Below are 16,718 nucleotides of genomic sequence, written 5' to 3'. Positions count from 1 at the left end.
GTATCTGGTACCTCACAAAAATCACAAAACCAGTTGGCTTCCCTATAATGCAATGTTTGCTGTGTACTTGCTCTTTTGTTTGTTCGCTCTTTTGCGTTTTGTTGCCTTTTGGATTACATGTAAATGCAATTGTTATCCCAACGCAAGATACAGCAGATATACACACAAGTCTCAACTCTCTCTTACAGTAAACTTTTTCCACCCTTCATAATGTGAACTTAAATTTGACACTTCAACATTTTAAATCATGACACTGCAAATCCTTATCCATCCTTTAATTCACTTCTGTTCAGATGTAATGAGCATTACTAATCAATAGTTTTATGTAAGTAGGACACAACAGTGATGATTAAACCTAAATGAAGAAACTAAGACGTTTACAAATGTATTATGCATCACAACATTGGGCATTTGCATTGTTAAACTTGACCTTTAAACATACAATATATAATAATGTTACTTAGTCTAACATTATCAACAGGTGATCAATTTTTCACTTGCTCATTTTTCAGATTTGGTTTATAGCAACCTAGTGTCGATATTAGTTCCATTATACACCATAAATATACTATCCAGTGGTACACAAAGTAAGCAAAAAGAGGTAATCCCAAAAAAAAAAAATACATTCAAGCACAAACCTGAAGTAGGCCATCACACATTCAGAAGCAGCTTGTACACAGCATGTGCAGTCACATTAACATAAAGCTCCAAAAGAAAAAGCAAATACAGGTTATTAGTATTTGAGGTTCAACATATTTAGAGACAACTCCAAACCACAGCCGCAGTGGGATTTGAAACCTTTGCAGTTTCTCAATTGTTGCTCTGAAACAATACATTTATAAGAAAAAAACTGCCAGCTACTATGCAGTTTATACATTTGACGATTTATATTACTGAGCATGTGTCTCACCCTCACTTGTTTAGGATACATGTAAAACCTATAAATATATATGAATAATAAATGCTTGTCCAATTAATCCAACTCATTATCCCTAATATTCTTGGGTCACTTTTACAATTTTGAGATAACAAAAGTCTATCATAAATAGCCTACTTCCAAATCAAAAAGCACTAGCTTTTTTTTTTAAAGCACCAGCCTTTTAAGCAGATGCAACCAAGACACTTTTACATATAATACATTCATGGCCAAGCCCACACAAGGAAATATGTCACAATTTAGGCTTATTTTTAGTTTAATGGTCCACAATCTTTTGATTAGAGTGAAAGAAAATGCCATTTCACTGTCAGTTTCATAGAGAAATATTTTGCCATATAAAAGCTGAATACTGAACTCAGTGGCTATGAAAGTTGTATCACTACAGGCAAAACATTCCTCCTTTAGGAGATTCCCATTTCTGGCAAAGACCAGGTGCATTTATTTAAAAAAAATAAAGCCATGGCAGGTGAAGAACCCAGGCTGATCCATCTGAGTGAGATTTCAATGAATGGGGAAACCAAACCATTAGGAAAATGTGGTCTCAGTGAGGTGTGGCGAAACATCCATAATTCAATTTTGGATATGCAAACATAAATGGAGTTGTTTCATCTGAACTATATGAAATCGTTAAATCTGACAAACCAGCAACTCTGAAATCAAAGTCAGAATGGGATCTATAACACAGAACTTGCCAAGGTGGGATGAAAGCATTTCGACTGGGACATACCCTCACCCGCGCTGAATGGATGATGAAAGCACTGGTCAGAGTTTGTCCTAGGTCCAATATTGTAATTTGGATTAGACATCGCCCCGTGGTCTAGCACGGTGGCTTGATAGGCCTTGGATTGCGTCATATAACTTTGTTGAACTGCGTGGACATGACCAATGGCAAACTCCATGTATGTTTGCAATGGTCTTTGTTCAATCTCAGGAAACCATACTCTGGGCTCCGGTGCAGTGCTGCTACTGTGAGCAAGGGGATCTCCTAAGTGAGGATGCATGCCGATCCTAGCAGCATTTGACTGCACAGCCAATTCATCAGAAAAACCATGCAGTCCCACACTGCCTGTCTGAAGACATTCCACGTACTGATTGTGAGGTTGTCGCTGGTAACAATGTTGAGTAGCATCCATGCTCGTCTCGTTCTGTCGCTCTTCCCATGACATTCCTGTGCCAACTTTACTCTGCGAAGTTGAATTGTACCACTGCTCAGTGCAACCTGCCTCACATCCGTAGGAAGAGTTATAAGCTGGCCAGTCTTGAGTGTGGGACACAGCCGGTGACTGCCACTCGTTATGTGTCTGAGGGCCTTCATTTTGCCATTCTGTGTAAAACCTCTTACTTGATCTTTCTTGAGAACTGTGTTGTCTCTTGTAATTATCGTCCCCATAGACCTTTGGGTATATTGTTCCAGTTATGTCTTCTGACTGGTTGTAGTATAAGTATTTGTTGTCATTGAAATAACCAGCCACCTCTTGATACTGAGCAACTGGGACATTTCTTTCTGGTCCCCTGTATTGACCAGCATCTCCCCTACAGAGGTCTTGCTGAAGTTGTGAGGTGTGTTCAGTGTAGTTACTTGTAAATGATCCAGCATCAACGTCCAACTCACAGTCCTGTGACTGAGATTCTGGCGAGGGAATGAGATCTGAGTCGTATGAAGGGGAGCTTGCAGATGACCCAGGGAAGCTGTCCATGCTGAAAGAGGTCCTCTCCAGCAGCATGGAACCTTTGGTTAAAGGCAGGCTTACCTTGAACACAGTATTATCCACTTCCTTCATTTTCCTCTTTGCGGCCTTCCTTTTGGCAAACTTTGACAGCAACACGGTACATTTCGCTGTCCTGGCTCGATTCGAAATGTTGTTTTCACGTAGCCCTTAAAGAAAAAGTGTAAATTGGAAATTACAAAAATATTAAATTACTGAAAGACGAAACATGTTTTGACCGCCTTCAAGTGCACTGTTGCTTCCAAAGACACACCTTTGACAGCTATTTTCTGCTTTTGGGTGTTAGTATGTGTCCCTCCATTACACAGCATCTTTATACCTGAGAAAAAACAACAACAAGGGTATACAAATATACATAAATCTTTGCACACAAGAAAATGCACAGGGTGAAAGTCATAGAAGTTGAGAACAAATAAAAGACTTAGGGAGTATAAAGAGAATAAAGAATTAAGTAGACAGAAATGAGTAAATAATACGACAATAGATAATAAAATAACTTTAACCCGGCCCATTTAGGTCCCAAAGTATAAATTGATGTCAAAACGTACTCCCTAAACTTTAAACAATGGCTGTAAGTTTCTACTTTGCTCCATTCGAAGAATTGTCTGTGGTCACTTGGACTTACAGGTTCTGTATGCATTACTTTTTTTTTTTTTTTTTACAGCCAATTTAAGGCCTTCTGGAACTTGGCTTTTTTATTGCAGTGTCAAATATTCACCTCTTTCAGAACTTAATCTGTAATAGTGTGAGGGGACAGAGAGTTAACAAAGTTGTATACTTACACCACAAATCACAGGTCAAAAGAAGAGCGTTGAAGCTAAAGAGGAGAATGGTTCATGGCCAAACAGGAAAACTGTGGATGTACATGCATCTGTACTTACACCAGTGGTAACTCTTGCCAGTCATTAGGTTACAGAAGGATTCTCGTGCATTTATCACCTGGGAACATGATTTGTGTTGTTTTAACATGTTTTAAACATTTGGATGGACAGATGAGTACAAGTGAACTATACTTTCTGGTAACAAACATAACATTTTACACCTAGGTTAGCATAACCCAGGCCGGATAAGCAAGTAAATATGATACCTTTGGCTCTCCTCTGCCCTCTTCTTGCTCCACTTTCTTGGCCAATGATTGGAGAAGCTGATAGTTTTCATTAATATCTGCCATTATTACCTCCACCTGCTCCGGATAAGCCTCCATCTACACACAAAAGGTTCCAAGTTGAACCTAGCATGTTTTCTAGACCCTCTGCATGCGTTTTTGTAAATGATTTGTGTTCTTGTTCATTTCAATTATTGATCCACAACAAACTGACCAAGTAGTTTATGAGATGGGAAGATGTGGTTAGGTGATCTATGATGTCCTTTTCGTTGGATCTGATGCGGCAGCAGTGACACAGGAAACAGTGTGTGTGGCCGTCGTCACTTCTACATTCAACGACGCGGAAAAGACCTGGTGCAAACATGCATAAGCAGCTTCTTTTCAAGCAATATTCACAGCAATAGCCACAAGTTAGATCAGATCAATACCTCTCTCAGGCCTGTAACGGTAAACATGTAGCTACAGACGGCAGCCGGTTAGCTTCGCACGAAGACTGAAAACAGTGAAACATGCAGCATGGCTCTGCCCAAAGGTAACAATATCCACCTACAGGTATTTCTTAAGCTCACTACATAACATGTTTTATTGCTTTGATTTGTAAAAATCAAAGTGTAAAAATGACATGTTGCCATTTTACAGCGGATGTGTAATAGTCTTTTGGGAAGTATGTTTCCAGGCAATCAATGGAGACGCTCTGACATTTGAAGTCCTAGTCAAGAAATAAGCTAAGCTACATATTTACCAAACGGACATAAAGGTTGTACTGATCTTTTCATCGAGAATAGGAATAAACATATTTCCTAACACGCTGAAATATTCCTTCAAATGATCCATAATGTATGTAGTAGCACCCATTAATAGAATTCTCACCAGAAGATCTACTGTGAATTACTGGTGTGGCCAGCATTCATCATTGGTTATGGTGCAGTAACAATCATTCTGTTTCATTTTTATAAAGTGCATTAGAACACTTAATATCTGCGGAAATGTCTTATCCTACAACTGCCTGTAAATGTGTACCTTCAATCAGGATGACATAACATTGACATTTTCTGTGTTTTATAGCTTCTGTTGCTTCTCTTTATCTGTGCTCACCAATAAGAGGCTTGGTTCCTGTGTAGCCATCAAGAAAGCTGTGGCCGTTCTCCGGTAGCACAGATGGTTCAGGAGATGGGTTCTTTAACAAGTCTTCTGATTTGATAAAAGCTATAGTTCTGTTTGTCTCTGCTGAGGTCTCAAGGGATTTCTTGGACGGTCTTTGTTGGTTCTTGGAAGCCAGTACAATCCTCTGCGATTGAATGGGATGGGGCTCCTGCTGCACAGATGTGGTCTCAGGGTTACCCTGGCCCTGCCCATCTTTTAAGATAGTTATCAGAGTTACTGCTGTGGAGTAAAAAAAGAGACATGTACACATGGAAATTATGACACAAAAGAGTGAAAAGTGACAGGGTGGGATTGTAGGGGTGGAAAGGGGTTGAGAACCACTATTCTAAACAAGTGAATAGTCACTGACCGTCATTCTCACTGTGTGTTGCCATCTTCTGGAATAAAGCGTCTTCAAACTCTAACCACTTAACATGAAGGAGCAAAACCTGTGAGTACTTGTATCAAAAACACTCATCTGTTTGCAACAAGAAACAAAGACATACACGGTCATTATAGCATACCTGGACATCTCCAGGTCCCTCTTTTTCCTCAAGTGCCTTGGCCATCTCCATCAGCGGCCAGGCCAGATTAGACAGGTCAGACATCTCCCTCCATTCAGACATTAAGTGGGGGTGCCAGGCTTTCTGTCAACACAACACCCGGGAATAAACCACAGTCCGTCCAAGGCAGCACACAAAACTTGCCATCATGACTTCTTTTTATAGTGCTACTTACAATGTAGCTGTATCTGTGGAGACTTCCCATAATGTGGTTCCGCATGTCGGCTTTACTAAGGCGACACACACAGACCTCACACAGGTACAATACTTCTCTGTTGTGTGTACCCGCTTTCACACATTCTACAATACTGCCCAGGCCTAAATGTACATAAAATGACCAATTATTTCAATTTACACAGGACACACACAACATATACACACACAATATGGATTTGTTACTACAGACCAATAATGGGTTGTAGTCGGTTCTTGTTGTTCAGATACACCTTCAGAGAATCAAACAGCTGGCTTTTTTTAGAAAATCCTAAAATTAGAGAAGTAATCAGAAAAATAAATCACAGGGAAATGGCATTAGCATGATAGTAGTCCACATGCAAGAGTAAAAGTCATACCTTTTTGTGCTTCAGCCGGCTGCATGATGCAGCTGTAGAATCACCACCTGCATACAGTTGGAGTTAGAGCTTGCAGTGAGTCAGAGATGCCTGAACTAGGCCTGCACAATTCAAGGAAAAATAGGAATCACGATCGTTTTAGCTTAGAATTGACTTCACGATTCTCTGCCCCAATCTTTTTCCCCACGAAGAGTGAATCACATGACTAAAGGCGCTTTGTCCATGGCTGAGGGTGAAGCCCTAAACTTTGTGAGAACCTAGAAGGGAGAGCAGTGCAGCACTTCAAACCTATTTTATACAGTCTATGTTTAAAACTCAGAAGAAAGGTTTAGTGCTTGTGATGCAGCTGGCTCGTAAAATAAAAGGAGAGTCAAATTTATTTAAAAATTAAATTTCCAACAGGTGAATTGAGATTGAGACTTTATGATGATTTATCATTCAAGCCTTGTCGGAACTATTTAAGTTTTTCCTAAAATAGCATGAAGACGTAAAGGAAAAATTGGAAATGGGCAGGGTAAACCTGTATTTTTCTGGCTACTGCCAATGTTGTGCACATCATGTCATGCTTTTTTATAAGTCATTGCACATTTCTAATGTATGATTTATGTAAGCGCTAGGGTGGAACACAATCTACGTACATACAGCAATGTATCGTTATCTTCTTTGTGCGCTACAAGAATCAATACGCTAGCAACAATGATCAAAATCTTAATTAATCAAATAAGGCAATCTAAAAAGTTCTCCTGCTCCCAGCGCCGCTAATTCATTGCTCCTTGAGGTGGCGCTTAAATCACAAATGAGGGAAACTTGAACTTTAGTTAATTAGCCGAAGAGGAAGAGGCTTTCATCGGGATGGCGGCAAGCAGTTTGAGGAAAATCCCAGATGCCCCAGCCATGTTTAAGACTGGACCCATAGTTGCTCTATACTTCTGTAATTTTAATTTACAGACTGATAAACTTCTGCTGCAGAACTGTGCCGTTTTCAAAGAGAGAAAATAAAGAAAACCATCGCACTTAACACTAAACCTTTTCACTAGCACTTTGTATTCAAAGTTACACAGATATTGTGATGTAATCAATATAGGGTTATCTAGCAATATATTGATTACCACGGAATTGCTGTATCAGGATATTATCGGTATTGTGAACCATGTATTGTTTATTATCAGGGATTGCACGATTAGGAGAAAGAGTCACCTATACTGCAATTGCAATCCAATGGTATCATGAGTCTAGTTGCTTAATTATCAAGAAAAATGCACAAAATACTAAACATTTCAGACATGAAGTTAAATGAATGTAAAAAATACATGAAAAATGTGCAATGTTGTTTTATAAATAACTTAATATTTTACAAAAATAAAACATTTTCAAAATAGACATTTTTGCATTGCTCAACAGTACAAAGAATTTAATAGAACCATAAATAAGAAAATAAAAATTCTTATTCAAATAATACTGTTGGAAATATTATACAAACGGTTGCATGAAACTTTAATACAACTTAATCCGTGCATGATAGAGATCAGAAGGGCTGAGTGACCTTGCAAGAACAGGAAGTGCCTGTGGGTGAAGCGCATGATGCGTTTGAGAGTCACATGACTGTCATGATAAAAATATTTATATGTTTACTGAGTGTGTGTTTTGTAACTATGGGTGTAATCTACTGCTTAAAAACCAGTTGAAGTATGATCAACAGTCAATTCTGCACTCATAAGTAAAGATGGTCCAATTCGATTTTTTACTTCCCGATACCAATGCCTGAACCTGCGTATTGGCCGATACCGAGTACTGATCCCAAACATATATTTTAATATGTTTTAACAACTGTGTACTACTATCCATGTATGGATGTGATAAGACTTCTATCTTGGTTGTTGGTCTGGCTCAGGTTAAAATCTTCGTGAAACATGAACAAACACAAACATGAAACACGAATGCCACAGAACTGTCTTTTATCATCCAGTTTGGCAGTCAGTTACAAACGGAAAAAGAACATAAATTTAAAAAATTGACGTGGTATTGGATCGATCGGATGTATAAACTCCAGTCCCGATACCAGCGTTTTATGCAGTATTGGAGGCGAAACCGATACTGGTATATTGATACTGATATTAAATGATTTCAATGGTGGCCCGAAGAGGAAAAGTGCTTTGGTACCTAGCCTACTGTTAAGGTGCTGGTTGACAAGCAAGTAGCTAATGCTTGGTCTATAACATTAGCTAATTAACGTAAAGCTAAAGATTAGGCCAGCCCTAATGTAAGTAAAAGCGAGAATGGTAACGCACCGTTAAGTGAGTGAATTTAGTGATTGGTTGAGCAAGGTGCACAGTAAGTGGTGTCTGTGGTTAGCGTAGAGGCTGTGTGAGGGGAAATGGAGTAGAAAAAGAGAGCAGTAAAGTTTCTTAGCAGTGGACAATAAAACAAGCGTTTTTAAGACGTCGCATAGGCACGACCAGACTATGAAAATGGAAATGTACCCTATGTTTTTATTTGCAGATAGAGCATGGAATGAGAACACAAGCGCACTCATTATACACATTATACTACCAGGGTTTTGTCACCATAACAAGCCCTAAACTGCTGGGTTTGATCTTTTTTGTAAATTTTCAAGTCACCTTTTGAAATAATGTTTCTCCATCTTAAATTGTTGTGCGAAGAATTTAAATTATATTTTCCAGAGTCACACCCGGTTGAGTCTTTTGGCTTTAAACTACATGCGTCATCCGTTAAGTAAAAAACTAAGGTTATTATTTTGTAATCTTACTTGCCCAATCTGGAAAGTATTAGTATGTATATCTATGTCTGCCTATTATCACTATGTTATTTTTCACATATCAAATGACCTTTGACCATGTGGTGACAACAGATAAGGGTCATTGCAATCAAATACACCTGAGGAAGGCCAGATTGTTGGCTGAAACGTGTGCCTTATTAAAGTATTTTTCGGAGTATTGAGCTTATGAGCGGATTTTAACTTATTTTTACTGCCAAGTAGGAGCACATGTACCTAGAGCTGTACACTTATGATTTGATCACTCAGATCGGATTTTAATACCACGTGTAAATGGGGCACTGGGATAAAATGACCACAGACATACAATATACTATAAACTATGTCTTTGAATTCAATACACCACCAGATGGCGCTGCAATATCATCACACTGTTTAAAGCCAAGGGAGTCCGTTTGCAGGCAGTGAAACCCTTCAAGATCCACCCTTTAAAGTTACGAGAAAAATATAGAAAGTAGCAGCCTGTCTTTTTTTTTTTTTTTTTTTTTTTTTTAAAAAGGTATTTTTATGGTGAATTCCTTTCCTGAAAAATGTCCATTAGTCTAGCTAGCTGTCACCAGCCTGAGCAATGTAGCGCTAATTTGATTTAAGTGTTGTTTTTGCACGTAAATCAGCAGCGACAACAAATACCATTGTGATTTTTTTCGATACAGTGTCCTAAACTGTCCTCAACATAGCTTCACTAGTAATGTAACGTCAAATTTTATTGAAGATACTGAATGGTGGGGGGTCAGTCGAAAACGAATATCCGGGGAATGACAATCCTCCGGTTAACTTATACCTAACTACGCTACTCACATTAAATGTGTTCCCTAACAGCCGCTGACTGCAGTTAACTGTCAGCTCACGTTAGCTAGCTGCTAAATTACTCGAAAGTTAACGGTACATTAAAGACAACATACTTCCTACCGAAACATTAAATTAACTTACCGAGAAAGTTAACGTTAGTGTCCGACTCGTTTTTGCTAACTAACTAACTAGCTAGCTAGTTCCCAAGTAAACGTTATTCGAAATCTGAATTCGCTCACTCACCCACGTTTGTTCCAAGAGGAAGTGGGCGGCGCAAGAAGTTATCTTAGTTTGTCGCTCAGTGTGTGTGTGTGTGTGTGTGTGTGTGTGTGTGTGTGTGTGTTAATATAAGCAAGAGTTAAAGTTGAAAGGTATTAGCATTAAAATATAATGGAAGTGTGTTGTTCAGCAGGGGGAGTAAAGACGTCTTGAGCAATAAAGATGAGGAAAATCCAACTGTTTTTGTTTGTTTTATTTCTTTCAAGCAGAAACAACACTTTCACCTGACATCAGGTTACAAATATAATTGCTCGGGAGTGGACAGCTGGTTACTACAGAGTGCAGCAAAAGAGCGCTCCAAAGACATGCAGAATTTCAGCATTCTTCATACACAGAAATCAGAATACTCAGACAGGAAACTGCCAAAAACGCTAATACCAAGCTGGCAGTAACTGCCTGAGCGCCTGTGTCTAGGTGTGATAATGTCTCGCAGCCATCCTGGTCCTACAGCCTGAACACGTCTTCTTCATGACCTTGGGTCAAACCACAATACAATCAGTGTCTATTAAGCAGATGCTGACACAATAAAAAAATAAAACGTTTTCCCTTTGTTCTTAGTTACCTGTTAGAATAATTTTACTATCAAAAATAGACAGGAACCACTTAAGTTATAATAAGGTTCTGTTTACTTGCAAATAGGTCAGTTTTGACAGTACTCACAGCATCAGTAAAGAAAAATACAGCAGCCTTTGTAATACAGTGTGGAATGAGATAAATCACACAGTCACAACAAAGCAGTAATGGTGATAGTTTCTCACAGGCCAGGGGCGCCTCACCGTCGCACCGTGCTCCAGACAAGGACAAGACAGTGGCTCCCGGATATCAAATGTCAACAGCAGTTATGCAAACAGTTTTAACACTGATCAGAGAAAAAGTTATGTATGTAAAAAGTTACAAATATAACATGCAATTTTTTAACACCACAGTGGTCGTGTGTTCTTGTTTCAAGTAAGAAACATTTCATAATCATAACATTTTCTATTACAAGTTCAAAAAGTAAAACTAGCCTACTCATTATGCAGAGTTGTCCAATTCAAATAGTAGCTGGTAAACTTGGCCCTAATTTTTATACTGCCACGGAACGTTAGTGTAGAAAGGATACAATCTTTTAGGTCCAATTCTGTTGCTAGTTCAGATTAGTTTTGTGCAGTGGAGACCAAAGTTCACAACAAAGCTGTGTAATTCTGACATGACAAGTTTCTGGACAAGAGGGTTACAGGAAACAGCAGGCTAAACATTAGGTGTAGCCTTTGCTCTCCACACAATTCAACAAAGGGTTTAATTGGAGGAAGGTCTGGCAATGCGAGACTACAGTCACAGAGATAAGCTAATCGATGTAAAATAGCTTCTCTCTATACAGAGCTAGAAAGGCAGACACTTCATTCAATCCGGATACACAAAGATGAAATTAAAGAGATGGTGTCACATTTCATAGGGGGATGTTTCCACCCCAAGCCCTTACCCCTTGCTTTCAAGGGCCAAGGGCTAAGGGTAAGGGGTGGGGGTGAGATGGAGAAATGGGATTCAGCGTAATACTACTATTTTCTTCCACGTTAGCTTGTGAATGGGATGAATAAGGTCTAACTTTAACTTATAATAATACCTCATATTTATTTTGATGTTTTTTAATAATCTAAATCTGAAGTAACTAAATTCCCTTAAACTGTCAAATAAATGTAGTGGAGAAAAACGTACAACATTTCCCTCTGAATTTTAGTGAAGCAGTAGTAAAAAGCAGCAAAAACTCAAATAATATACAAAAAATGTACTTAAGTACAGTACTTGAGTAAATGTACTTAGATACATTCCACCACTAAAATTAGGTCAATAGCAGTTTGTGACTTGGGACATTAGGGGGGTAAGTTCAGGCTACACCACGCACGCACGCAAACACACACTTGTTTGTTTGAAGTCATGACTTTTGATCAGTATTATTCCAGAAATAGAAATTCTGAATGAAGCTACATTGTAATTTCTATTCTCCTGTTTATTTTATTTGTGTTAGTATTTTTAAAATCATATTTTTATATTGGCTTGTTTCTTTTATATCCTTTCTTATTGCCTTTGTGTCCTATGTAAATCACCTTGCAGTGCATTGATGTTGAAAAGTGCTCTACAAATCTGGTGGAAATTAAATATTTGTTATTAGGAAATGTACATGTGAAAGAATGGATGTTTTTTTCTGTCATGGTCTTCACACATGGCCAACTTTGTGTTGGGAGATGCAGAATAACAGGCAGTTCTGATTAGAGAGACCTTGAGGATGTGCTTGCCTCCTGATATCACATTGTACGGATAACTGGACCTTGAGGATGTGCTCTGCTGCTGTGGGAATAACTTTCTGTTTGGATAATTGTTTATCATTGAATGGAGAAAAAAAATGGCTTGAATTTTCTTAAAGTTCGTTAGCAAGTAAAGTCCGTTTACAGCACATAAGTACAGAAAATGACTGAAGATTGTTCACAACAGTGTCTTTTCAAAGGAGTCGGGAGTCAAGTTAGTTATTTGGTTCTTGCTATTAGTAGCTTTTCTTCTTATCTCTGGTCTGGCCCGGCATCTCCCCCACATTATGAGCTCTGCCCTCAGGAGTACATCCTGTGCTCTTCGCAAACTCACTCTGCTTTCATGATTAACACATGAAATACAGAAATACTAAAACCCAAATACTATAACAATAGTTTGGATGCAAATGGTTTTGCAAATAAACTGAAGCAAAACCGCTCTAGGCCTAATTTAGTGTAGCTTGGTGTACATTTGAGTATGGGCGTATAGAGGTGAAGAAGTGCAGTTTTTCTACATTTAAGGTTAAAGTCTCTGCAGTTGGTTTTCTCACAGCAATACAATGAACAATACAAATATGTTGATTACAACATCTCTTTAAATGCAGTCTTTATTTTGCAGGATTTATGAAGTTGGCAGGTTTGTGTTCAAGCATTTGTGTCTGTTCCTTGTCTGTTGAACAGCCAACAATGTCTTGACCTCTGTGGATTTTATACTTAATAAACCTAGGGGGATAACTAACTTAAACAAACCTGGGCCCGTCTGACCCGACACATTTTGAGAATTTACAGATGTGTTGACTAACGTGCACATACTCACTAAAAATTAGAATCATACTGATCAAATTCTTTAATTAAATATTGAACAAATAATGACAACTATTAACCAGTGAATAAATGTAATGACTGAAGCCTTTAATACAGTGGTAGGTAATTAATGAATGAGGACTAAGGTGTACCAAATAATGCCATAAATGTTAGATGGATTAACTTGTGGGAACATAGGAGACCACCAAGTGGATGACTGTATTAATTGATATACATCCAATTTGTATAAAACATTCAGTTTCTTTGTTCCCTGGGTCCAAGAGTAGCCCCTGATGAAGATAGCAGGGCACCACCCTGCATTGTGAGGGTGTTGGCCCTTATCTAGTCTTGCTTTACCAGACCAGCCCTTATCAGATGGGTTCTGATCTGTGAAAGCAGTCGTAAATTAGAGCTATCAAGAGTTGTAGAGGGGTTGAAGAGTGACCCGTTAAGATTCAATCTTCTTTATAAAAGTAATTTCTTGACAAAAAAAAACACAAAATGGGAATTTAAGACCAATTTATGGAAGAACTATACAATTTATATTTCACATTTAACAGAATAATAGCATTTTACAGGAAATATATACAAAAAAAATAGCATGAACATAAAAATACAACAATTAGACATGGTAAAAACTTAAAAGAAGCTTCATATGCTCACATAACAGTAGCCGGTTACTACTCCAACACAAAAACCATAAAGAATTAAAGACTATTAAAACTTTTTTTTTAGGGTGTTGCAGGAACTTAAAGCAATTTGATACATCTTCCCCACTGTGGTCTAACTTGAGTAAAATAGCTTGGGTTTGATTGTTCACATGGGGTTACTGTTAGTTTCACGGACGAGTGACATGGACCACAGAGGGAGCTCCAACTAAAAACTCTGTGCCAGAAGCAAAAAAGGAGTTTGTAGATGCCTGAGAACTGAGCTCAACATTGGCTGTAGCAGGATTGTTAATGACTGGAGGGTTAAGGTAAAAGTGAGGCGTGTTGTTCGGTGCTATGTGGTTGCTGTACCGAGTTGGAGCAATACTGCTGGTGCTATATTCATTCAGGTAACTCGATATTTCTGGATTGTTGACTGGATTTGGGAATGGAACAGCGCCTACATAGGCAGCATCATTGGTCCCTCTGCCATCTCCAGCAGCCAGGGATGCACATGTCCATGAGGAATACTGCTGCATGCTCAGCCTTACCCTTTCTGGGACCGGTGGAGCTGCTAACCCGCGTCCAATTGATTGCATCCTGAAGTGGTTTGCTTCCTGCTCTGGGTAAATCCGGCTTGGATAGAACTCCCTTGTAGAGCGCCCCTCACATTGGTAGGAACTCCCACTGTATACCGGAGGGTTGTTGGGTGTTGTGTAACTTCTAACAGCCTCAGAAGAAAAATAACCTGACTGTCCATTTATGACATAGGCCATCTGGCTGCACTGACCATATCCTACTGAAGCATCACTGAGGTTTACTGGTCCAACTGGGGAGATGATGCGAGTGACCCGATTGACCCTGTTCACCTCAGTGTGGTCCTCCAGTCCTTTATAGCCAACCATAAACTGCTGCTGATGGGGGGTGTGCCTGACCGTTACAATTGTGTTAATGGGCAACTGACGGACCCCAGTGTTGTCAGTCTCTGTGTAACCTCTTGCTTGTGGTCTCGTTCCTGGGTCAGCGTGAGTGACTTCACAGTTGATGGAACTAGGGTTTAACTGGCTCTTGTTTCCAGAGGTGCTCTGAGCATCGACGCTCCTCTGGCGTTGTGGGCCACTGGGGTCAGCAGTGCTGGCAGAAGGAAACCCGGTAATGACTGCATTGGCTTCTGTCGCTCCGAGCAAAAGGTTGCCATTTGTTAAAACGGAGCCCTCAAGAGATGAGTTCTTGGCCAAGCAAACAAAGTCGGCATTAGGGCTGAAGGGTTGGTTCTCGCCGCCCAAGATCACTGGAGCTGCTGTTGAAACCCTCTCTGCTGAGTTAGCACAGGATGGATGGCTCTTTAAATCCCCTGTTGTTATTTTGCCCATTTTAGCTGTAGTCTGCAAAGATTTTGGATCCCATCTTCTTTTCATACCATTTTCAGATGAATTGTTAACGCAGGAGTTCGTAGTCTCCCTGTAACCTGGAATGGACGTGCAAGAGGACAGATTTTTCTCCGACTTTTTCTCTCTCACCAGAGCAATTAGCTGTGTAAAGGCTGTCATGTCCACAATCGGTTTATCAAATCCAGGTCCTGTGGCTTTGTCCTTAGGAGACAGAAGGGTGGAAGTTGCAGGAGGGTTAACAGAAGTGGACTCAGAAGCTACTTGGGAGTTTGGCTGACTGAGAGGATCCTCGAGTTTGGGATTACTGGTGAAAGTTCTGGTAAGTGCTTCTACGAATCCAACCGCTGGTCTATTCCTTTTTTTCTTCTTTTGTTTTCTTTTTCCACTTTTACCTGTTAGAAGATATTTGTCTCTAGGAGACACTGACTGGGTTTTAGGACTAACAATAGAGAAAGGTGGGGGTTCTGAGTGCCCCCCTGCCTTTTTCACCTCTAACTCTGGGAAAGGCCTCTGGTGCTGTGAGACTGGGCATCTGGGTTCTGGTTCCTCTCGGGGACTGAGACATGCTCTAGCCCCAGGGAAATGAGAGACAACAGTAGCAGGCTTTGAGGAGACACCGGTCATATCCCGACGACTCAAGACCGTGCTTTGTTTGACCTCATCCAAAGCTGCAACTGGTTCTTCCAAATTATGTTTCTCAGTTTTTTGACTTGCTCCTAAGAAAGACAATGGAGGAGGAGGAATAAGAAAACGCATGAAAATAAAAACTGAATTTATTTCAGCACAGACAGCACCAATTCTGAGTCTGATTAATGATATACATATTTAAAAAAAGATTTATTAAAAGTGGTTAAAACATTAAAGAAAATTCACAAAGTAGGCTCAGACATTTTGTGAACACCAGAATTCCTTTGGATTTTCTTCGCATATTAAAAGACACAAATAAACACTGTTGCAACGATTAAGGCACCATAAAACATGCACACGTCAAATTGTAAATTTATAACAGCGAATTACCAAGGCAAAATTACAAGTGTTATGCAAGTCATACAAGTTTCTAGTAACAAAATACATTTTGTTTGCACAGTCAAGCATGTTGTTTACAAGAGTGGGCCTTAACCTGTGCCACCGTGGCCCATCTCAGGTGCCTGTGCTGGCTGCATCTTCATGGGAAAAGATTCTTCTGGACTCTGCCGGGCCTCAGGCTGCTGGTCTGGGAAAATAAACCAAAACGCATAGCTTGTAACCCATAGTCCCTCCCAGGTAGACTCTTTATTAGAATGAGAGGCAAACAACCCTGTAACTGGGCTTCTGGGACTCACCTTTAAGTGGAGTACAGATGGGTAGGCCGTTGGTGATGTTTTGCACCACTCTTAAAGCTACAAAAAGCAAAAAGCACAGTTGATACTAAACACTCCCATTAGCCATACACACCGTACACTTAACAAATAAGCTTACTGTTACCTTCATCGAACGGAGCTTTCCGGACATACTCGTACACATCCTTTCTCATGATTATAACCTTTTTTTAAAGACACAAACAACAACAATTAACATGATGAGTGTGTGTGTGTGTGTGTGTGTGTATATATATATATATATATATATACATACAGTGGGTACGGAAAGTATTCAGACCCCTTTAAATTTTTCACTTTTTGTTTCATTGCAGCCTTTTTCCAAAA

The 16,718-nt window shown here is 39.5% G+C and overlaps 2 protein-coding genes across 4 annotated transcripts in view; both read right to left on the bottom strand.

Annotated features, from left to right (window-relative positions):
- Positions 1-372: 372 nt before the first annotated feature.
- On the bottom strand, positions 373-9,927 carry LOC117956556. 2 transcript variants are annotated; one of them, XM_034891659.1, is made up of 12 exons: positions 9,772-9,927; positions 6,048-6,094; positions 5,882-5,959; positions 5,651-5,793; positions 5,437-5,559; positions 5,283-5,340; positions 4,865-5,152; positions 3,984-4,120; positions 3,752-3,868; positions 3,546-3,603; positions 2,918-2,983; positions 373-2,813 (listed from the first exon to the last, which is right to left on the bottom strand). In XM_034891659.1, the coding sequence occupies exons 2-12, from the start codon at positions 6,070-6,072 to the stop codon at positions 1,612-1,614; spliced, it is 2,295 nt and encodes a 764-aa protein (XP_034747550.1). In that variant the 5' UTR covers positions 6,073-6,094; positions 9,772-9,927; the 3' UTR covers positions 373-1,611. The 2 variants fall into 2 exon arrangements, with proteins under 2 accessions (XP_034747550.1, XP_034747551.1); XM_034891660.1 differs by having other exon boundaries at positions 9,874-9,913.
- Positions 9,928-13,792: 3,865 nt separating this feature from the next.
- The window catches only part of LOC117956555, a 31,897-nt gene continuing 28,971 nt past the window's right edge, over positions 13,793-16,718 (bottom strand). For both annotated transcript variants that reach the window (XM_034891656.1, XM_034891658.1), the window contains exons 46-49: positions 16,498-16,555; positions 16,356-16,412; positions 16,154-16,246; positions 13,793-15,749 (exon numbers count right to left, since the gene is read on the bottom strand). In XM_034891656.1, the coding sequence (XP_034747547.1) occupies positions 13,834-15,749; positions 16,154-16,246; positions 16,356-16,412; positions 16,498-16,555 (2,124 nt within the window). In that variant the 3' untranslated portion in view covers positions 13,793-13,833. The remainder of the gene's footprint in view (positions 15,750-16,153; positions 16,247-16,355; positions 16,413-16,497; positions 16,556-16,718) is intronic.

Source organism: Etheostoma cragini, chromosome 14 (assembly GCF_013103735.1).
Source record: "Etheostoma cragini isolate CJK2018 chromosome 14, CSU_Ecrag_1.0, whole genome shotgun sequence".
NCBI lineage: Eukaryota > Metazoa > Chordata > Actinopteri > Perciformes > Percidae > Etheostoma > Etheostoma cragini.
This window is presented reverse-complemented; position numbering and strand designations above follow the sequence as displayed.